Source organism: Monodon monoceros, unplaced genomic scaffold (assembly GCF_005190385.1).
Source record: "Monodon monoceros isolate NGI ecotype Baffin Bay Population unplaced genomic scaffold, NGI_Narwhal_1 Super_Scaffold_6, whole genome shotgun sequence".
NCBI classification, from domain to species: Eukaryota; Metazoa; Chordata; class Mammalia; order Artiodactyla; family Monodontidae; genus Monodon; species Monodon monoceros.
Window position 1 is genome coordinate 3,058,824 of NW_021703783.1, and position 22,650 is coordinate 3,081,473.

The following is a 22,650-nucleotide window of genomic DNA, read 5'->3' on the forward strand; positions in this document are numbered from 1 at the left end:
ATTGCAAATTATGCTTCTCTGAGCATCTGTGTACAAGTTTTTGTGTGGAAGTGTTTTCATTTCTCTTGGGTGATCTACCCAAGTATAGGTATACCAAGATATACCTAATATGCCTTGGGTAACAGGAGTGGCTTTGCAGGTCATATGGTAACTCTGTGTTGAACATTTCAAGGGACTGCCAGACTGTTTTCCACAGTCACTGACCATTTTACACTCCCACCAGCAGTGTATAAGGCTTCCGGTTCCCCCACTTTCCTGCCAGTACTTATTATTGTCTGTCTTTGATTAGAGCCGTCTTAGTGAGTCTGAAGCAGAGTCTCATTATGGTCTTGATTTGCATTTCCCTAATGACTAGCGATGTTGAGCATTTTTAGTGGCCGTCTGTATGTTCTCTTTGGAGAAACGTCCATCCAGATCCTTTGCCCGTTTTTAAACTGGGTTACTTTCTTTTTGGTTTTGAGTTGTAGGAGTTCTTTATATAGTGTAGACCCAAGCTCTTTATCAGAAATATTATTTGTAGACATTTTCTCCAATTCTGAGGGTTGTCTTTTTACTTTTTTGGTGGTGTCTTCTTCAGCCCAGAAGTTTTATCTGTTTCTCTTTTGTCACTTGCACTTGGAGTGTCATCTAAGAAACCACTGCCCAAACGAGGCTCCAGAGACGTGCCCCTGTGTTGTCTTCTAAGAGTTTTACACTTGCCATGATCTGTTTTGAGTTAATCTTTTTATGTGGTATGAGGCAGGGTCCAAAATCACTCTTTTGCACGTGGATATCCAGTTGTCCCACCACCATTTATTCCCACTGAGTATATTTTGCTTTTATTTTTACTACTGTCACTAGATACTCATATTTTCGGGCTATGTGACACCTTAGCTAGCTCCAGAGTGTAAAGATTTTCAGATTGTTTCAGGGATGTTACTCAGACAGGAATACACATTAGGTGGAGAATGTTCATGCCATCTGGCGGTCAATGGATTAGAGTATAGCACAGTCCCTTTGGGCTGGGTCCCCATCTATGGATAGTACCCTTCGAAGGGAGGCAGCCATCAGTGCGTCAAATCGGTACTTGAAGAAGTCTGATTCAGGGACTCCTGGCGGTCCAGGGGTTAGGACTCGGCTCTTCCACTGCAGAGGCCCGGGTTCCACCCCTGGTCAGGGAACTAGGATCCCCAGAGCCGTTTGGTGTGGCCAAAAAAAAAGTCCTGTGTTTGGGCTTCCCTGGTGGCGCACTGGTTGGGAGTCCGCCTGCCGATGCGGGGGACGCGGGTTCGTGCCCCGGTCTGGGAGGATCCCACATGCCGCGGAGCGGCTGGGCCCGTGGGCAATGGCTGCTGAGCCTGCGCATCCGGGGCCTGTGCTCCGCAACAGGAAAAAAAAAAAAAGTCCAATTTTAGACTTTTAGTTTCATCCTCCCATGATCTCTCTTTGTGTGCCAGGAAGGTTGATTATTTTTTTTTTTTTTTTTTTTTGCCGTACGCGGGCCTCTCACTGTTGTGGACTCTCCCGTTGCGGAGCACAGGCTCCGGACGCGCAGGCTCAGCAGCCATGGCTCACGGGCCCAGCTGCTCCGTGGCATGTGGGATCTTCCCGGACCGGGGCATGAACCCGCGTCCCCCGCATCGACAGGCGGACTCCCAACCACTGTACCACCAGGGAAGCCCCAGGTTGATTATTTTTAGCCAAACCGATAGACCTCTGGCAACCATTGTGATCTCGGTGGTTGTACCTGCGGTTACGCAGTCTGTTCCAAGAATGTCATAAAGTAACCGACCCATTATCTCTGGGAGTCCTTAGAAAATTGAGAATCAGTGGAGTCTCAGGCTATCGTTAATTTGAGGCTTGCATGGGATTGATTATTTTATTGGATAGTCCTTTGATGAATAATCTCCTTTATCTCCTCACTTATTTTGGTGTTACCATTCAGTATTCTGCTTCAGGGAATGATAGTAGGACCTACCGCCAGATTCTGGAGAAGATGGATTCTTTGAGTTATTGCTCAGTTTCCAGGGAGCTGGGAGATTTAAAGGTTTAGTTTATGTGATACTTAAAAGTCCTGAAGTCAACATTTTTAATTGTATTTAGGCATCAAACTGTTACCTTTGGCTCTTTTCCTGACTGCCCTGACCTTCCCCGTACAAAGGTAGGGAGTCCTTTGTTTACATAGCCTCATCTAAAGCGCTCTTAGCTTTTCAGGGAGGGTGAAGCATAAGTAAGTTGACACCATTACCTTGAAACTCAACCACATCTCTCCTCCTCCGTCCGAATTATGCGGGGGTGGTCAGAATGCTAAGTGAGGTGATAGTTTTTACCAAGATGGCAGTTTGCCCTTTTGTGGGGTTTTTTCTTATTTACAAACTTGGACAATAGGAGGGTGTATTCAGTGCAGTAATATAGCAGCTGTGTCCCTGAGGTTCACAGTTTGAATCTAGAGTTGTTTTTTCTTAAGTTGTTGATCTGAATGGGTGTGACTAGCGTTGACATGGATAGAGAAGGGCTTCACCAGACACCTTAATAGGATCACTGTGGCCACAGATCTAGTCTACCCTTTGCAGGTCTCAGAACTTGGTTTTGTCAGCAAGCCCAGATGTAACGTGACATCTAGCGCTTTGGTTCCCCTTTTCTAGACCACAGGCAGCATTGTCCTCTGGAACAGATGCACACCAGTCAAACTTACAACACTCAGTCATGAAGCCAGGTGCCAGTTTACTCATTTACAGTGAGGACTCTGTACTCGTGCAGTGTGTATTCATTGCTACTGTTTATGATGCTCTGTTCTTGGGAAGAACAAGAAGTTAGACTGAAAGCGAGACGGCTGATTGGTAAGCAAGGAGTCAGAGGAGAGAGAAGGACATGGTCCTGAGGGCTCGCTCAACAAGACCATGAAGAAGGCTTGGATAGTTTCCTGTCCTCAGAGAGAGGGAGCTTTCCCAGTAGGTAGGGTGCGCTTGTCTGCCAGAGTCGGTATCTCTCTTTCTCGGACACGATGGACATATTCTGTCAGATTCTTGCTCTTTGGCTGCTTTTTTCTAGACCACGAGCAGAATGCTCCTTTTCTGTACAACGATTTTTTCTTTACATATGTTAATAAAATGGATTCGCTGTAGCTCGTGTTCTTGTTTCATCAGTTGTTTCACAGTTATTTTATTTCACTTTTTTGGCTGTACCACGCGGCATACAGGATCCTAGTTTCTGGACCAGGGATCAAACCTGTGTCCCTGCAGTGGGAGAGCGGAGCGTTAACCACTGGACCCCAGGGAAGTCCCAGTTGTTTCACAGTTACGAGACAATTTGAGACTAAATAGCTGTGGCCATATGGATAATATGCGACAGTTTCTCAGGTCTTTATACTTCATGTTTACCATCTCTTTGAGGCAGTTAGTTTACTTCTTATCCATTATACAGACTTCTTAGTTGCTAGAAGAATCTTATCAGCAAGTTCCAGGGGAGAACCTTGTTATAACCTCCTGTGTATTTAGTGTTCCTGGGACATTAAGGTCCACCTGTGCGTATTAATTTATGGATCTCAAAATAACCTCAAAAACCCCAATTATTCTTTCCCAACTTGCTCTAAGCTCTCTTTTCATTCCTGACAGTATAGTCCCTTTGGCATATTATTTTAGCACCCCTAGTCTTTTTCCTTATGCACAAGGTTGGGTAAAAAAGAATAGGTATATTTCTTCTGTCTTCTGAATTTATCTGCAAGCTTTCATCAGGCCAGTGGAAAAAAATGGTTCCTTTCCTACTAATAGTCGTCTCACCCCTTAGATTAACTCTTCTTCCTAGTGGCACTTTTTAAAAGCAGTATCAATGAAAAAAGTAAACAGTTGGCTTTTTGCCTGAGAAACAGTAAAGTAGGTTATATATCTTTGCTTTTAAATCATGGCTTAATTTTTTTAGCTTGGGGCTTGACACTCTCCTGTTCTGAGACGTCCCAGATCCATAGCTAATTTCTATGTATTATAAGCTCTTATTTGCCAAGGCTTAAAAATAGTATATATGCTGGTACCTTCCTTTTCATCTCATTGGATTTTTTTTCTGATAGTCTCTCATGCTTTTTTCCTGACTTCCTGCTACCCTACTCTTCTTTCTTGCTTTTATCCATAGAGTTGATTGTTTTTTAATTGGAATTTTCCAACTGCCATTTTTTCCCCATCTTATCCTTGGCGCTAATTTTTTGGATTATTAATTATGTAAAAATGAGCAAGAAAGCAAAACGTACTGCTTTTTAGCTGATTAAAACATGAAAATAGGGCTTCCCTGGTGGCGCAGTGGTTGAGAGTCCGCCTGCCGATGCAGGGGACATGGGTTCATGCCTTGGTCCAGGAAGATCCCACATGCCGCGGAGCGGCTAGGCCCGTGTGCCATGGCCGCTGAGCCTGCGCGTCCAGAGCCTGTGCTCCGCAATGGGAGAGGCCACAGCAGCGAGAGGCCCGCGTACCGCAAAAAAAACAAAAACAAAAACATGAAAATGGTTTGGGGTTTAGAGGATAATAAGTTTTTTAAAATTTTATATTGGAGTATAGTCACTTAATAATGTTGTGTTAGTTTAAGGTGTACAGCAAAATGATTAAGTTATACATATACATATACATATACATATACATGTGTCTATTCTTTTTCAAATTCTTTTCCCATTTAGGTTATAACAGAATATTGAGCAGAGTTCCCTGTGCTATACAGTAGGTCCTCGTTGGTTGTCTATTTTAAATATGAGTAGTGTGTATATGTCAATCCCAAACTCCCATTCTATCCTTCCCCCCAACCCCAGTCCTTCCCCTTTGGTAACCACAAGTTCATTCTCTGTGAGTCTATTTCTGTTTTGTAAATAAGTTCATTTGTATCATTGTTTTTTAGATTCCACATACAAGCTATATCATATGATGCTTGTCTTGCTCTGACTTCACTTAGTATGAGCATCTCCAGGTCCATCCATGTTGCTGTAAATGGCATTATTTCATTCTCTTTTATGGCTGAGTAATATTCCACTGTATATATGTACCACATCTTCTTTACCCATTCATCTGTCGATGGACATTTAGGTTGCTTCCATGTCTTAGCTATTGTAAACAGCGCTGCAATGAACATTGGGGTGCATGTATTCTTTCGAGCCACGTTTTTCTCCAAATATATGCCCAGGAGTGGGATTGCAGGATCATATGGTAGTTCTATTTTTAATTTTTTAAGGAACCTCCATACTGTTCTCCATAGTGGCTGCACCAATTTACATTCCCATCAACGGTGCAGGAGGGTCCCCTTTTCTCCACACCCGGTGGATAACAAGTTTTTTTTTTTTTGATAACAAGTTTTATCTTTTTCTTCCAGTTACAAAAGTAAGAAAATTTAGAAAACTAGGAAAAGGAAAAATAATCATCCATATTCTACTACCCAGAGAAATCACCATTCCTTCATCTTTTCTCCTATTCATATGTGTTCATATATTTTAAACTTGATTGTGCTTTGATCATAATATGTTAATTACTATATCTTTTTAATATACTTAGATCATGGTCTCAGCTTTGCTAGAAATACATTTGTATAATTTTAGATCTTTTATAGGTGTTTAGTAAATATTTATTAAATGAAGTGAATGAATCCTTACCTCTCTCTGTGTCTCAATTTTCCCATTTCTTAAGTGGGAAAATTTAATTTACAAGAGGTTTTGTAAGGATCCATGAAAGACTGTATATGTTGAAGTAGCTAGATCTCATCATCACTCTCCTGGCTGTACTATCACAATTTTCCCCAGAGAGCGCTGCTGGAGAAGAAGCAGAGAAAGAAGCGCCTGGAGCCACTCATGGTGCAGCCGAACCCAGAAGCCCGGCCACGTCGGTCAAAACCGAGGGGAAGCGAGGAGCGCGCTCCGCTGGTGGAGCCTCAGGCCCCGCGCAGCGGCGTCATCCTGCACGGTGTGTACTCAGGCAGCATCTCTGCCTGCTGCTGTGTGGTTTTCACAAACCTGGGGGAGGCAGGAGGACTCTCAGGTGGACCAAAGGGACAATATTAGCATCGTTACCAGGTACCTTCGTTTATCTTTATAATCCCATTCAGGGCCTTTGAGTTGGAATAAAAGCAGTGGTCTGATCAGTGGAGGATACCTTAAAGTTCACAGCCGTCCTGGAACTGTTGTTTTAGATACAAAATGAAAGTGTCCGGAACTGCCCCCTTGAGGAGCTTCCAGGCTCGACTGTTGCCTCCTGGCAGAGTTAACCATGAAGCCAGGAGCAGGTAGAGAGCACGCATTCTTCCAGTAGCCGGACTCAGAGGGACACCTGAGTCAGCGACGGGGTAAAGGAGGAACCAGGTTAAACAACTCTAAAGCTAGCCCCCTCGGCTCCTGGTTTGGACGAGATCTGGATGGACTTCGGAGGACCTACTTGGCTTTCAGTCTCATTCTTAAGCTTCTAAAGCACAGCATCAGGTACATTTACTTTAGTGGCAGTCAGGGCGTGTTGATAAAATGAACACCAGATCATAGAATGGATTCCGCTGTTAACAGATGTCCTCGTGGATGTTAAAGAAGGAGGAGTGAAACGGTTTGGTGCTTCTTAGATCACATACACCAAAACCATCCGGCCTAATAGTGGACAGTGCTTTCTTCTTTCTTCTTTCTGTTGGGCCCCTAGGCATTGACGGTCCCGCTGCCTTCCTGAAGCCAGATGCTCAGGACATGGAGACCAGACCTCACGTCCTCTCAGTAGGATCTCCTGCCGTGGAGGAGGATGCTGAGGGAGGGGCTGATGGAGATGGCACCTGGGACCCTGCTTCCAAGCCAGATCTCCAGGAGATTCTCCAGAAACATGGTGAGCATTGCTAACAGTTTTCAGGCAGTGAGTTAGTTACATAAAATATAAAACAGGGAATTCTCTGGCGGTGCAGTGGTTAGGACTCTGCGCTTTCACTGCCAAGGGCCCAGGATTGATCCCTGGTCGGGGAGCTAAGATCCCACAAGCTGCGCGATGCAGCCAAAATACATATATAAATATGTGTGTGTGCGTGCGCGCGCGCGCGTGTGTGTAATAGCAGCAGCATTAGCTACTATTACGGCCATTTCCTTCCTTTTGACATTTTGTTTTTGTCATCCCCACCCTGTTCCTTTGAGTTGCCCCTCAGCACCCTGCCCTGCCTCTGTTTCACGGTTCATATTCCTCTAGTGATAAGGGGAGATAAATAGCCAGCTTAGTGGAAATACAGGTTGGATCAGAATATCCTTGAACTAATAATACTTTTTCCCTGAGAGCCTGCTTTCTGCCAGTTGGAGTTATTCTCATAAATATTCCTGTACGTTTCAGAGGTCCTCTGTAGTCTTCTCCTTCTTAGAGAACTAATTTTATAGCGAGAAGGAATTAAGCATCCCCTTTTCAGATGAGAAGACTGACGGCCAGTAATGCCTGGATGTTTGCTGGGTTCCTGCTTTGTCATAGGCATTGCTGGGTACTGGGATATGTGAGTCAGGAGGTTCTACCACAGACTGGCAGGATAGATGTCCATTCAAATGGATTCGTATATTCATTCATTTAGAAAACATGTATTGAGGATATGCTATATATCAGGCCTTGTTCTAGGCACTTAGGATGCAGTTGTGAACGAGGTTCCTGCCCTCATGGAGCATTTATTCTGATTGAGGCTTCGTGCACCTAAATTGAGGCTTCAGGGACCTAGATAGCCAAGGGAGTGTGGAGAGGGGTGCCCAACCAGAGTTGATCTGGAGGTGACATCTAAGCCAGAGCGTGATGTGGGAAGACGAGCCGGCAGCTCAGAAGGGCTGGAGTGCAGAGCGCGAGGTGACAGGTGGGAAGGGGCCTGGAGAGACGTGGGCTGGAGGGGTGGGCGGGCTCCGATTACATTGGGTGTTACAGGCCGAGCTAGGGTGTGGACTTCCTGTGAAGAGTAACAGGAACCTATGTGGGATTTTAAGGTGGAGTGATAGCAGATTTGGGCTGTAGAAAAATTACTCTGCACTATGAAGAATGAATTGGAGTGGGCAAGTCTGGAAGCAGGAAGGCTAATGAGGTAGTTTGGCTGATGGCCTGACCTCGAGCTGTATTTTGGTGTATAGAGTAGAAAGCAGGAGAAATACAACTGCACTGCGGGGCAGTGAGAGGGACAAGAGCCACATGGAAGGAGGTGGCGACTAAGCTGAGGCGTGAGGGTGCGTGTGCTCCTGTGACAGCTGTCAGCCCAGGAGCGGCTGGAGACTGACACTGTGAATGTCTTTGCTCGTCAGGCACTTGACATACCTTATCAGTATTTGTGACAGTACTGTGAGGGGTTACATGTGTCAGCCTCTCCTTTTCACATGTAAGAAAATTGGCTCTCAGAAAGGCTAAGTAATTCGTTCTAGATCACACCGCTAGTTGGTTAGGTGGCAAACTTGGGCAGAAGAAATGACGTTAGCAGAGGCATCAGGTGTATAGAGCATGATGTATTTGTGGAAACTGGGGCAGGGTGTGGCGTGCTTCAGAGCTCAGCTCTGGGGCCAGCCAGTGTGGTTTGGAGTCTCAGCTCTGCCACCTCTGGCTGGTAAAGGGGAAAGCAGCACAACTTTTCTCTGCCTCAGTTTCCCTGTCTGTAATATGAATGTGGCCGTGGTAATTCTGTCACTTTCCTATCGTTATTATAACAAGAGACAGTGAAAGATGTGGAGGAACCAGAGCAAGGAGAACTCTCAGTTTAACCAAAAGCTAGATTACTCACCCCAGGTCATCGAGCTGAGTAGCGGCAGACCTAGATTTTCGGAGTCTTAGTCTAGCTCTTGATCCCTTACTGTAAATACCAAGCTGTCCCTTGTACTCTGCCCTGTTAAATGACCGCTGTGTTCTTTCTCAGAATTGGCCTTTCAGGACCAGATGGGTTAATGCCTTTTTGAGTCTGAACAAGTTGCATCTGGACCATAGAAGCCATTAAGTGCTCTCTTGACTAAGACTTAAGAAGTGTCAGTTTGGAAGATAACGTTCCTCAAGTGGGGATCCAGTTTGCTTGTCTTAAAAGTTTGGGAGAAATCCTTGATCTCCATCTTAAAACATGTATCCACATAAACTGAGTTCTTGGTACAAATATGGCATTTGAAAGCATAGTACTAACATTGTAAATCACCTATACTTCAATTTTAAAAAAAGAAGAAGAAAACGTAGGACTGAGTGAAGATATCCATATGAGAGTGAGATCCCTAGAGTTTTATGCGTTTTGCTACCCGTCCCCAAAAGTTAACGTTTTAGGAAAGAAAAAAGAAAGAAAGAAATATCCTTCACAAATCAAAGAATTTTTAAAATAATAGCTTTATTGAGATATAATTCACATACCATACAATTCACCCATGTAAAGTGAACAATTGATTGGTTCGTTAGTATATTCACAGAGGTCTGCAGCCATCAGCGCAATCAATTTTAGAATGTTGTCTGACGCCAGAGAAACTTCATACCTGCTAGCAGTCACTTCCCATTTCCCTCCAACTCCCCATCCCTGGGCAGCCGCCAGTCTGCTTTCTGTCTCTGCAGATTTGCCTATTCTGGTGTTTCATATAAACAGAATCAGTCATACACTGTGTGGCCCTTTATGCCTGGCTTTCACTTAGCATCATGTTTTTAGAGTTCGTCCATGTTGTAGCCTGTGTCAGTGCTTCGTTCTTTTCTGTCATTGGATCACGTTCCGTTGTATGGATAAGCCACGTTTTGTTCCTCCCTTTATCAGTTGATGGGCATTTGGGTTGTTCTCACTCTGGCTATTATGAATAATGCTGCTATAAATAGTTACGCATAAGTTTTTGTATGGACATATGTTTTCACTTGAGATTAATTTTTTAACTGGCCTTAGTCTTATCCTTGGGTGTCCTTGAGAAAAACTTGATACCATTTATTTTGTGAACTATGTAAAACAGACCGTCATTGTCCCTCCTCTGAGGTGGATGAATGTGGGCAGCACTACTGCTTGTTCAGTCTCCTTGTCATGTGTGACTTGGGGGTTCTTCCAGCTATTGTATGAGGGGTGACTTTACCTTGCAGACCACAGAGAAAAACGAGGTGGGCCTCGCCCGTAGCTCTGCCCCTTTCTCCTGGGCAGAAATGCTTCTCCTGGAGCATCATCCTCTCACGTGTAAATGTGAGTGTCGTGCTTCTTTTATAACACACAGCACACTCTGTGTCCCATAAACAAGCAAGAGACAAAACAAAAAATAAGACTTGCCAGTCCCTCCTCCTCAAACTCATATAAATGTGAGGATAAAATGAAAAAATGGTTTTTAATCAGATAGTTTGAAGTTTTCTGTAAAAGGTCCAAGGTAGTAGTACTTCAAACATTCCCAACTCGGGGGCTTCCCTGGTGGCGCAGTGGTTGAGAGCCCGCCTGCCGATGCAGGGGACACGGGTTCGTGCCCTGGTCCGGGAGGATCCCACGTGCCGCGGAGCGGCTGGGCCCGTGAGCCGTGGCCGCTGAGCCTGTGCGTCTGGAGTCTGTGCTCCGCAGCGGGAGAGGCCACAGCAGTGAGAGGCCCGCATACCGCAAAAAACAAAACAAAACAAAACAAAAAAAATTCCCAACTCAAATTAGTTCACGAGACTAACCATGAAAAAAATGTAGGAAAAACAAAGAAGTAAGTGATAGAGACATCTACTGCGGGAAAATGTGCGTAGCGTTTACCATCTTAACCGTTTGTAGGCGCACAGCTCAGTGGCGTTAGGTACTTTCACATTGCTGTGCAGCCGTCACCACCGTCCTCTCCAGAACTTCCTCATCTTCCCAGACTGAGACTCTGTCCCCATCAAACACCAACTCCCCATCCCCCGCCCCACCCCCAGCTCCTGGCAACCTCTGTTATACTTTCTGTCTCCGTGAATTTGACTATTCTAGGCCTCATAAAAGTAGGATCATAAGGTATTTGTCCTTTTTGTGTCTAGCTTATTTCACTTAGCATAACGTCTTTAAGATGCATTCATGTTGTAGCCTGTGTCAGAATTGCATTCCTTTTTAAGGCTGAACAGCATTCTATTTATGTATATACAACAGTTTGTTTGTTCATCAGTTGGTGGGTATTTGGGTTGTTTCCACCTTTTGAAAACTGTGAATAATGCTGCTGTGAACATTGGTTGTTCAAGTATCTGTCTGAGTCTCTGCTTTCAGTTCTTTTGGGTATACACCCAGAAGTGGAATTCCTGGATTATATGATAATTCTGTATATATATTTTTAGGAACCACTATGTTGTTTTCTACAGTGGCTGCATAATTTTGCATTTGCCACCAGCAGTTTCTCCACATCCTCACCAACACTTATTTTCTGTTTTTTGGATTTTGTTTTTTATAATAATCATCCCAGTGATTGTCAGGTGGTTTCTCACTGTGATTTTGATTTGCGTTTCCCTAATGACTAGTGATGTTGAGCATCTTTTCACGTGCTTGTTGGCCATTTATGTATCTTCTTTGGAGAAATGTCTGTTCAAGTCCTTTACCCATTTTTTTAAAAAAATTATTTATTTTTATTTATTTATTTTTGGCTGCGTTGGGTCTTCGTTGCTGTGCGCAGGCTTTCTCTAGTTGTGGTGAGCGGGGCCCACTCTTCACTGTGGTGCGCAGGCTTCTCACTGTGGTGGCTTCTCTTGTTGCGGAGCGCGGGCTTCAGTAGTTATGGCACGCAGGCTCAGTAGTTGCGGTTTGCGGGCTCTAGAGCGCAGGCTCAGTAGTTGTGGCACTCAGGCTTAGTTGCTCCGCGGCATGTGGGATCTTCCCGGACTAGGGCTCGAACCCGTGTCCCCTGCATTGGCAGGCGGATTCTTTTTTTTTTTTTTTTTTTTTTTTTGCGGTACACGGGCCTCTCACTGTTGTGGCCCCTCCCGTTGCGGAGCACAGGCTCCAGACGCGCAGGCCCAGCGGCCACGGCTCACGGGCCCAGCCGCTCCGCGGCACGCGGGATCTTCCCGGACCGGGGCACGAGCCTGTGCTCCCTGCATCGGCAGGCAGACTCCCAACCACTGCGCCACCAGGGAAGCCCTGGCAGGCGGATTCTTAACCACTGTGCCACCAGGGAAGCCCTCTTCCCCCATTTTTGAATTGGGTTTGTTTTTGTTGCTGTTGAGTTATATATTCTGGATGTTAATCGTTTATCAGATATATGATTTGCAAAAGAGGATAAATTAGGGAAGGGAAGAGCAGGAAGGGAAAACAAGGGATGGATCTAGGTGAGAATATGAAGAAAGAATTGTCAAAATTTGGATTAAATAGCCATGTTTTAAGTCAGAACAGCTTGGAATTTTTAAGCAAGGAAGTTAGAATTATATTTGGTTCAAAGGTCTCTGGCCCTTTTTGACAGTTTCTCCCTTTCTGCCAGGGATCTCAGGGAGTTTGAACTTTGATGAGGAGGAGACTGATGGGGAGGAAGGAGAAGGGAAAAAACTAAGATCTCATTCATCCTCTTCAGAGGCAGAGAGACCCAGTTCTGCATCCAGCCAGAAGCCAACCACAGTATGTAGCTCTGAAACTTCTTCCTCTGAGCTAATTTCACTGCTTCCTAAACATCTCCGGTATTTAAATGCCATTACTGGATGAGGGCTGCTTCAAAGAGTTAAGCTGGAATTTACACTTAAAGTACACGACTCCCTAATTTCTTGTGTCTTGAACCAGCTTCTGTGAAGCCGTATCCCATTTTCATACTTTGCTGCTTCATTACTCCCAATATTCGTATACCTATTTAACTTTTCAGAGTTTTTCCCTACCTTGTCAGAAGACTGAGACATATGGGTAAATCAGTAAGTTATTTTGTCCTTTAAGTGTTTCTCAAAGAGAATATGAGGTTTCCTGACCCAGCCGCCTACTGCTCACATGTGGCTGTTCTTTCAGGATACAGGAGCTTCCGGAACTGCAGCCCAGCACACTGATAATCAGCTGGGAGAAATAGAGAATTTAGAGGGCTTCGCATACAGTCCTGCCCCTCGAGGTGTCACAGTGAAGTGTCGGATAACTCGGGATAAAAAAGGAATGGATCGGGGGCTTTTCCCTACCTACTATATGCACTTGGAAAAGGACGAAAATCGGAAGGTATGAGAAGTGGGTCTTTTTTTTTTTTTTGGCTGTGTCAGGTCTTAGTTGTGGCATGTGGGCTCCAGGGTGTGTGGGCTCAGTAGTTGAGGCACTGGGCTTAGTTGCCCCCGAGGCATGTGGGATCTTAGTTCCCCGACCAGGGATCGAACCTGCGTCCCCTGCATTGGAAGGTGGATTCGCAGCCACTGGACCACCAGGGAAGTCCTGAGAAGTGGTTCTTAAGACAGATCTTGAGATGGAGGGAAGAGTGCTGCGGGCTGGGTCGTTGATGGTCTTACGATGGGGGGTGGGGATGGGGGAGCCCCGGTATTCGACAGGAACTAGGTTGTACTTGCTAGTTCCCGAGTGCTGTGTTCTCACTACTGTCCTCAGAGAGGCCCTAGTCTGATAGTCAACCTGCCGCCCCGCAGAGAGAAAGTTTTACCCAGAAGGCGAGAAGACGGAAGAGACTATGTGAACGTAATTATTTTTACCTCCATCCCTTTTTTGGGGTGGGGGAGTTTCCAGTGCGCTCTTTGATTTTGATTTTGATTATGACAGTGTGGAAGAAAGAAGGGTTTAGGGAATAGGAGGAATTGGAAAAACAGAAAACATGCAAGTGGAATGTCTTGTTTTCCATCCTAGAAATTCTAATTTACTTTATACATAAATTTGAGGCAGTTAATACTTGCTAATGAACAATGTATATTTTGTAATACCAGGTCTAAGTGGATGATTTTAAGAGCCTAGAAATGTGGGCTTCCCTGGTGGCGCAGTGGTTGAGAGGCCGCCTGCCGATGCAGGGGACGCGGGTTCGTGCCCCGGTCCGGGAAGATCCCACATGCCGCGGAGCGGCTGGGCCCGTGAGCCATGGCCGCTGAGCCTGCGCGTCCGGAGCCTGTGCTCCGCAACGGGAGAGGCCACAACAGTGAGAGGCCCACGTACCGCAAAAAAAAAAAGAGCCTAGAAATGAGATGATGATAGTAGATATTAATGTTGTTACAACCACTGTCTACTGAGTGTTTACAATTACCAGGTGTGTGCTAAATGCTTTATGTATATTATTACCTACAACCCTTATGACAACGCTGTAAGATAGGATTTCTTATCCCAGCTTAGGGAATGCCCCCGAACACACTAAGAAGTGGCAGAGCCAGATTGAAACCTGTATCTGTTTGATTCCAAAGTGCCCCCTCCCCTTAGTTACTGCCCTCTCCTGCTTCCTTATTATTGTCCAAGTCTAGGAGTGTCTGGGAAGGATGCATAAATACGACAGTACTCGTATCACGGAAGTCACAGGAGTTTAGAACAACAACATACAAGATGCAGCAAGAAGCGTCAGGAAAGCCGTTGCAGGGAGAATGGGAAGCACAGGGTCCAGGGTCCTGCCTCTTCCAAAGGTGGAAAGACTCTTACTCATGAAATTGGATGAAGCTTTTTTAAAAAGTCACTGGAGGCTTTAGGTATAAAGTTGTAAATAATGATATGGAGAATCAAGCTAGTGAATTTAGAAAAATTGTGCAGTAGGGAAACCCTGATAGTGAATTCTGAGAAGCATTATGAGGATTAGAAAAAGTGATGAGGACCCAGAGATTGGTCTTCTCCCAGAGAACCCCAAATGGTAGGTACACTGGTGCTACGATAGGGCATGGAGGCCCCTCGGGGGCCCGAGGCCACAGAGCTCGCGGGGTCAGGGCTGGGGGCAAGGATTGGCTACCCCTCACCCATCTGGGCCGCCTGGTCAGGGCTCTGGAGGAGACCCTTCTCTTCTGCTCATCCATCCGGGAATCCGAGATGACTGACTCTTCCCTGGAAGCATCCCTCCTTCAAGGATGAGGTTTTGACAATGATGCCTGAGCATAACCCGTTCTGCCCTGCGGCCCAGGGTCAAGACGTTTGTTGCTATTGGGGGTTGCAGTGGACAGATGCTCGTCTGGGTGTTCAGTGCTTCAAGGAGATCGCCACTGCCATCGTGAGGCCATCATTCTGGCCAAGTTCTCCGTAGTCCTCATGTGGTGAGGCTACTGGGGGAACAGGATCGGCCAGCCCCAGACCATCCCTGCAGGCTGACCGGCCACTGTGGCTCTGGGCCGGTGCCTCTCATCCTGCCCTTGGACACTGGCGTCATCCCAGCCGCTGTGCCCGAGAAGCTGGCGCTGGCCGGCGTGGACGATGCTGCACCTTGGCCAGGGGTTGCACCGCTGCCCTGGGCAGCGTTGCCAAGGCCACCTCTGTGCTGTCTCCAAGACCTAGGCTGCCTCACCCCCGAGCTCTGGAGGGAGACCATGTTCACTGACTGTCCCTGTCACGGGTTCACTGAGCATCCTGTAATGACCCACACCAAGTCTCCATGCGGGAGACCCAGGCTCCAGCTGTGGCCACCACATCGTTTTTCTGCAAGAAAAGTCAAAGTGAATTAAACCTGTTTTTTTAAAAAAAAAAGACCCAGAGATGGACTGCTTGGTACATGATAGGCAGTTGCTAAATATTTGCTAACTAAGTAGGTAGGACAAACATGGCAGTTCTCTTGAGTGCATTTTTTACTGAAAATTTTTTTCCTTTTCTAGATATTTCTTCTTGCAGGTAGAAAGCGGAAAAAGAGCAAAACATCCAACTACCTCATCTCCACTGACCCAACAGATCTATCTCGTGAGGGGGAAAGTTATGTTGGCAAACTCAGGTGAGAGCAGCCTTGTATCCTGTCCTGCTCCTCTGATGGTTTGACCCCTGTAGTTTCAGAACAGTCCATATCGGTTTTACAATGAGCCGGTCGATGTCATCTAAAAAAATAAAGTTAATAGAAAGTCTAAGGCCCTTCCTTGTTTTAAGGCTAGATCTTTGAGAAAGCGATGATGACCCCTTGACCTTTGGAGAGTGGGCCGAGAGGCTGTCCCATACCTCTCTTAGCTTGTGTTTGTAAGGGAGAAAAATACAGATCATTGTGGTGGCTTTTTCTCTTGATTCTAGGTCCAACCTCATGGGGACCAAGTTTACAGTTTATGACCATGGTGTCAGCCCGGCCAAGGCCCAGGGTCTGGTAGAAAAGGCCTGTATGCGGCAGGAGCTGGCCGCCGTCTGCTACGTGAGTGCCGCCTCCCGTTTCCTCAGCCTCCTGGCATCCCAGCCCTGGGCTTGCAGTCCCCCTCCCAAGCTTGTTTCTGTATACTCGAGTTATTTACGAATTGCCAAATTTAGCTGTATTTACTGTTTCAGCTGGCCCTCACTCATCTCCTCTTCTCTTTTCCCAATGCCGCCATGTTAACGCAGGCCTTCGTTACCCCTTACCCGTTGGCTCGCGGTTACCGTAAATTGGAAGCCGGTCTCTGCTTTCCGCCCTCTCGGCCTGGTTCATCCTGTACAGCCGCTGCTGAGTGGTCCAGCTCCAGCTCGTGCTGCTCTTGTCCTGCTCCAAATCCTCTCAGGCTGCCCCTTGAGTCCAGAATCAAGCCTGGACACTGCACCTTTCCCTTGCGGCTCCCCGGGGGCACGCTTCCTGTGCGTTCCCGTCATTCTAGCGGCTCCTCTCGTCCCTGCGCCCCACCTGAGAGCCTGCCCTGCCCCTCCTTGCCTCTGCCTGTCCACCAGCGTCAGCAGAGGGGTCTCTCCCGACAGTAGATGTGCTTGATGCTCCCCTCGGTTCCCCGCGCTTTCTCTAGTGCCCCAGACTGCTTCTTCAGCGCCATCCTTCTCTACCAGTTCGTAAAGTCCCATTCACTGCTGTTTCCACGTGAACACGGACCTGGCGCGTAGTGGGCATGTGAAGTTGTGGAGTCAAAGAAGCAAGAAGGAATTAACCCGACTCAGTTGTTACTTTGATCCCAAATTCTCAGCTTTCCATCGTTGGAATTAATCTCATCACTTGATTCCCATGAGATTTTATCTAAGTGACTGAGAATCATTTGACTTAACACCTTGTAATGTATAGATGTTTTCTCTTAGCTTCAGAATCAATTAAATATTTTACCCGTGCATGACTTTGTGTGTATGTATATGAATACACATATATCCATGTATTTAATATACTTTATTCATATATAGCCTGCCTGGTTTGACGGGCATTTGATTTTTTTTACCTCCAGATACAGGTCCTATTTAATTTAAACTGTAATTCTCACTCTATATCATATAGTGCCGTGTCCTCACTGGGAAATATATATTTATTGAAGATGACAAAATTGGACAGTTTGCTCATAATTGTCTGAAATTTCACTTAAAGCTAAAGAGTAAGAGTAGGGTTTCAAGCCTATAGAGTGTTTTAAATTCAAATGTTCAAATTAGGTTTAAAAAGAGGAAACAGTCTTATTTTCCTGGGCTTGATTCTCCGTCTCTCTTTGTTTAACTACAGTGAAGTAATAGAATAGTGTTTAGCGCTCTCCATATTGTCCCCGTTTTACATGCCCAGGAGGGCCTTGCGTTAAGAATGAGGTCTTGTGTGCTTCCCTGATGGCGTAGTGGTTAAGAATCTGCCTGCCAATGCAGGGGACACAGGTTCGATCCCTGGTCCGGGAAGATCCCACATGCCACGGAGCAGCTAAGCCCATGCGCCACAACTACTGAGCCCATGCGCTGCAACTACTGAGCCTGCACTGTAGAGCCTGCGAGCCACAACTGCTGAGCCCTTGTGCCACAACTACTGAAGCCCGTGTGCCTACAGCCTGTGCTCCACGACAAGAGAAGCCACCACCATGAGAAGCCCGCACACCACGACAAAGAGTAGCCCCCACTCGCCGCAACTAGAGAAAGCCACGCGCAGCAACGAAGGCCCAGTGCAGCCATAAATAAATAGATAGATAGATAGACAGATAGATAGACGCAGCCATAAATAGATAGATAGGTAGATCGATAGAAAGGAAATGCATGGTATTAAAAAAAAAAGAATGAGGCCTCGTCTTCATTTCTGTTTCAAGTTCCTGTTTATTTCCCTCTCTTCCAGGAAACAAATGTACTCGGATTTAAAGGCCCGAGGAAAATGTCTGTGATCATCCCAGGGATGAATATGAATCATGAACGAATCCCATTTCAGCCACGAAATGTAAGTAAGAGCATATTTCATCAACAAAGGACTCTAACAACAAGACTGTGATACAGGCAAGATGAATAGAAAACAGTGTTGATTCCTCCCGAGCCCAGCCTGGAGAGTGGCCACTCTTCCTCAGGAGAGCCAGCCCTCCAGACCTCGGGGTAGGTGCTGTTGCTAATGTGGTTGATTCGCAACCACTGGGTCTGCAAAGAGAAACGCTAGTTTTTCTATAGGAGTCCAACAAAGCCGGCTTAGTTTGGGCTCTGTTTCTGTTTTACTTGCTGAAACGGAGGAAATAGGCCCCTGCTCTGCTTCCCGCCTCAGCAGCCTTGAGGGTGAGCGCTTTGCGACGGTCCTCAGCACACACCCCTCTCCTACAGGACCGCGAGAGCCTGCTTTCAAAGTGGCAGGACAAAGCCATGGAGAACTTGATCGAGCTGCACAACAAGTCCCCCGTCTGGAACGATGACACCCAGTCCTACGTCCTGAACTTCCACGGCCGGGTCACTCAGGCCTCTGTGAAGAACTTCCAGATAGTCCACGAAAATGACCGTAAGCCCCAGGAAGAGAGGTGTTCTGACAGGATTCGGAAATGAGCATTGCCCTTCATTGGTAGGAAGTTATACTCAGGAGAGCATGATTTAAGGAAGAAATGACCTCCTCGGAAAGACAGAGCTACAGTCTTGCAGTCAGCCGTCTGAGCCGCTGAGTTGAGGGCAGGAGCGTGTGAGGTCTCATGTGGCAACCGGAGGAGTCCTGGGGGTGCTGCTCGGGGGGCAGAGGCAGAGGCCCTTCCTCAGGAAAGGTTCATGCCCTTCCGGCCCCCCACCCGAGTTTGCGCTGCCCCCCCTTGCCCTTCCGGCCCCCCCCGCCTTGTGCCGCCCCCCCCTGCCCCTCCCCCCCCCCCCCCCGCCCCCGAGCTTGCGCTGCCCCCCCACTTGCCCTTTCCTGCTGGTCCGGGCAGGGAGCCGAGTGGAGTCGCAGTAGCGCCTTGGTCGTGCTCGGTAGGCACTCTCCGTCAGGCCTCTTTCCATCTTTCTAAGGGTTTCCCATTTTAAAGAGACCTATTTGGAGGATGTCTTCCTTACCTCCTGACGTCCCGATCTCTCTCTGCCTCTAGCTGACTACATAGTCATGCAGTTTGGACGTGTGGCCGACGACGTGTTCACCCTGGACTACAGCTACCCGCTGTGCGCGCTCCAGGCCTTTGCCATCGGGCTCTCCAGCTTCGACAGCAAGCTGGCCTGTGAATGACGGCCAAGCAGGCGCTGGGCCTTCTCTCTGCAGAGCTTCTGGAGCACGTAGCCGCCACTCTTGCGCTTGCCCAGGACACGGAGAGTGACAGGCCCCCCTTTTGGAATGGTCCCTGAAAGTATGTATGTACACGTGCACGGATGCACATACGTGTGTGTACACATATCTGTACACACATACCCTTCTCGGGGTCTCACGGCCCTGGTCGGGGTCACAGCTTGACTCGGGTGAGAGCCTGTCCAGAGCTCACGGTGGCTGTGAAGGCGCCGCCCAGCGGTCAGAATCCCGTGCTTGGAGACTTGCAGCCAGAGGCAGCTTCTCACACTTCAGTACTTGGGTCGCTTTTTTTGCAGAACTTTTCAGAGAGGGACGTTCCCTGAATTACCTTTAGTCTCCAGGTGTGCAGAGTTTTTCTGTAAGTGGGCGGCAGGCCGGTCCCGGCTGTAGGGTATCCCTGCCCCCTGTGGGCTCGGCCATCTTCCAGAACGGCCGTGTTGTGAGAGCACCTGAGTGGCGACGGTGCCTCCAGGAAGTGCAGGCCTGCAGGTCAGATCTGAAGCGGCACCCGGCCTCATCCGCTGTGACGTAGCCTTGTCTTTGCTTTGGCCACGGTGGTTTCCAGAGTGTCATTTACCGTTGGCGATCGTTCCTCACCCATGGTGGGGGGGTCCCTGGGAGAAGCGCTCCTCTCTGCCGTCTCTGTGGGGGAGTGTGGTGCCCGTTCCCCAGAGCCAGCCACTGTCCCTCAGCTCGGGAGGCACCGTGTCACGGTCCCCCTTCCCTTAGGGCCGGCTGGCTGGCTGCAGTCTCAGAGTGGCTCTGGCCCAGTTTGTGATCAGTGATGCGAGCAATTTACGTACTTGTCTTAATCGCAGGGTAGGCTGCAAGCATAACCTCTAGAGGTGGCCTAGTCTGCTTACGACTGAGAGGGATTTGACAGAGGCCTTCACCACCTTCAGCCCAGGAGTGCGTCCCCGCTGGGTTACTGTGGAGCCGTTAGTGCAGACTCACCTGTAGCCCGCGTGGGAGGGGAGAGAACAGTGTGTGTGGAACTTGCCATTGTCGCTGCCCAGGGAGGTGAGGACCGGGCCTGGCTGGCAGAGCTCGGGCCTCTCTTCTTGGCTTAAGTGTCATCAGCCCCTGAGGCCTGGTTCATCCTTGGCGGATCACGTCCTGTCACTTTTCCTCACAGATTGTAAGAGTTTTGCTAAGTCGTTCAGATTGTTAGCCTCTCCCCACAAATCACACGGCTCTGCTGCTAGTTCCCGGCCTCCGCGTGCCTCTGAGTCCTGAGGATCCAGGAACACCGTGAGCTCTGCATTGGCGTCGGTCACCTCCCAGGCCTCGTGCGCCAGCCAAGCTGTCTGCCAGCCTGGGGCCAGGCATCGGCGGCTTGCGCTTCGTCCCGTCCCTTCTGTGGACTTCCTTTCTGTCCCTGCTTCCTATCCCTGCTCCACATCAAATAGCAGCGGGAAGGAGAGAGACCCGGGGGATGAGCAGACCCGCGGCTCACCCCACGGGTAAGTCCCACCCGCCCTGCCCTGACACGGCTGCTTCCCCTCAAGTGCCTCACTTATCAGGTGCCCGCCAAGCGCGGGACCACTGGCCTGACACTGAAAATGGAAGGCTGTTCACTCCTCTCCTGTTGGAGAATATGCAGTGTCTGGGGAAGGGGGCCCGGGGGGGACTGGATCTGGCCCTGCTTCCTCCTGCCCGCTCTGGTGCAGACACACACCCCGGCTTCACGTCCTTCCTGCTTGATCGTGCAGGTGATCGGTTTCACATGAATCATATTTATACCTTTTGTATGCTACAGAAATAAAAAGGGATTTATATAAAAACATGAGTGTTGCCGTTCTTCTTTCAGACTCCTGTCCCTCGCATGCCTCCTACCGTCATGTTCTGTCACAATAATTCCATCGCTTGGCAACAGCGAACCAGTCAGTTCTTTGAAGCCAAGTGGGTATCACCGAAGTTTTCATCCAGGTAAGCAGGGTCTGCAGACTCAGGGATCTGCGTCCTGGAGACTGTAGACTCACCATGTGTGTGACGCTGAGAGTGTCCTGGGCAGGTGACGGAGCTGAGGCTGAGCAGGGGTGCCAGAGGGCAGCCTCCTGCACCGGTCAGCCTCCTGGGTCAGCTGCATTGGTGTTGCTTCCTGATTCAGCCGCAGAGCAAATTAAATACCTGATAGTGGCAGAGACCCCACGTCTTACCTCTAAGTGTTCACATTTAAAGCTTCCCTATACGGACAAGTCGAGAAAAGTGTGTTCACAAGTCTTGCTGAGGCCTTCCTGCTCTCCGTGTCACGGGGATGGACGAGTGGCGTGGAAGGAAGCGGGAAGAGCCCAAAGGGCAGGACGAGAGCCGGAGTCGGTCTCATTTCTGTGGCTTGGCTTCTCTTCCACGTGATTCTTTGTGGCCAAACAGGTTATTTGCAACACAGTTTTATACACTTTTCAGTGGCCAGGAATATCAATGGTCGTTGATACGAAAGACACCAGCACGTGGTGTTTCAACGTCTAAACAGGACTGCAAAAAGCTCTTTTTGATTAGAAGGTTAGTAGGTGAGAAAAAGGAATGAATGAGAATCAGTTCCCTTCCTTTCTGTTTCTTTCTCTTTTTTGGCTTGTGGGATGTTAATTCCCCAGTCAGGGATCGAACCCATGCCCCCTGCACTGGGAGTGCGGGGCCCTAATCACTGGACCGCCAGGGAATTCCCAATATCCCTTCCTTTAGACAGCAGCACGGGTGCAGAAATAAAGTGACGGTTCAACTCAGAGTCCCTGGGTTCTGGCCCTTTTCCTGCCAGTGATTTGCCAACGTGCGCCCTCTGTAGATGGAGAGGTTTTGAGTTACCTGATCTCCTGTTCCTGAGTGATAAGAGTGCTGGCAGCCACCCGGAATTCCCGAGTGTGTTTTTTTTGTTTGTTTGTTTGTTTGTTTTTTTGCGGTTTTTTTTTTTTTTGCGGTACGCGGGCCTCTCACTGTTGTGGCCTCTCCCGTTGCGGAGCACAGGCTCCGGAAGCGCAGGCTCAGCGGCCATGGCTCACGGGCCCAGCCGCTCCGCGGCACGTGGGATCTTCCCGGACCGGGGCACGAATCCGTGTCCCCTGCATCGGCAGGCGGACTCCCAACCACTGCGCCACCAGGGAAGCCCCCCGAGTGTGTTTTGAATCGAGGTCTGTGCTTCTCTCCTGGACAGCTACGTGCATAGCTGGAGAGGCCTGGGGAGGAGCCCCTGGAGGCTGTAGCCAAGGGCCTAGAGAGGGGAGACTGAAATGGCGGGAGCGCGCCCCGGGTGAGAGCGTGGCCGCGCTGAGGAAGCCGCCCCTCCCAACCGCAGGCTGCATCTTGCTCCACAGAGAAAACTT

The 22,650-nt window shown here is 48.2% G+C and overlaps 1 protein-coding gene across 6 annotated transcripts in view; it reads left to right on the forward strand.

The window, feature by feature from the left end:
- TULP3 (TUB like protein 3) overlaps positions 1-21,460 on the forward strand; it is a 47,610-nt gene extending 26,150 nt beyond the window's left edge. For 3 of the 6 annotated variants that reach the window (XM_029206354.1, XM_029206352.1, XM_029206353.1), the window contains 9 exons: positions 5,747-5,906; positions 6,624-6,800; positions 12,314-12,447; positions 12,823-13,020; positions 15,570-15,682; positions 15,970-16,084; positions 17,936-18,034; positions 18,403-18,574; positions 19,143-21,136. In XM_029206354.1, the coding sequence (XP_029062187.1) occupies positions 5,747-5,906; positions 6,624-6,800; positions 12,314-12,447; positions 12,823-13,020; positions 15,570-15,682; positions 15,970-16,084; positions 17,936-18,034; positions 18,403-18,574; positions 19,143-19,276 (1,302 nt within the window). In that variant the 3' untranslated portion in view covers positions 19,277-21,136. The other 3 variants (XR_003791215.1, XR_003791217.1, XR_003791216.1) reach the window with 3 other exon arrangements.
- The last annotated feature ends 1,190 nt before the right edge of the window (positions 21,461-22,650 follow it).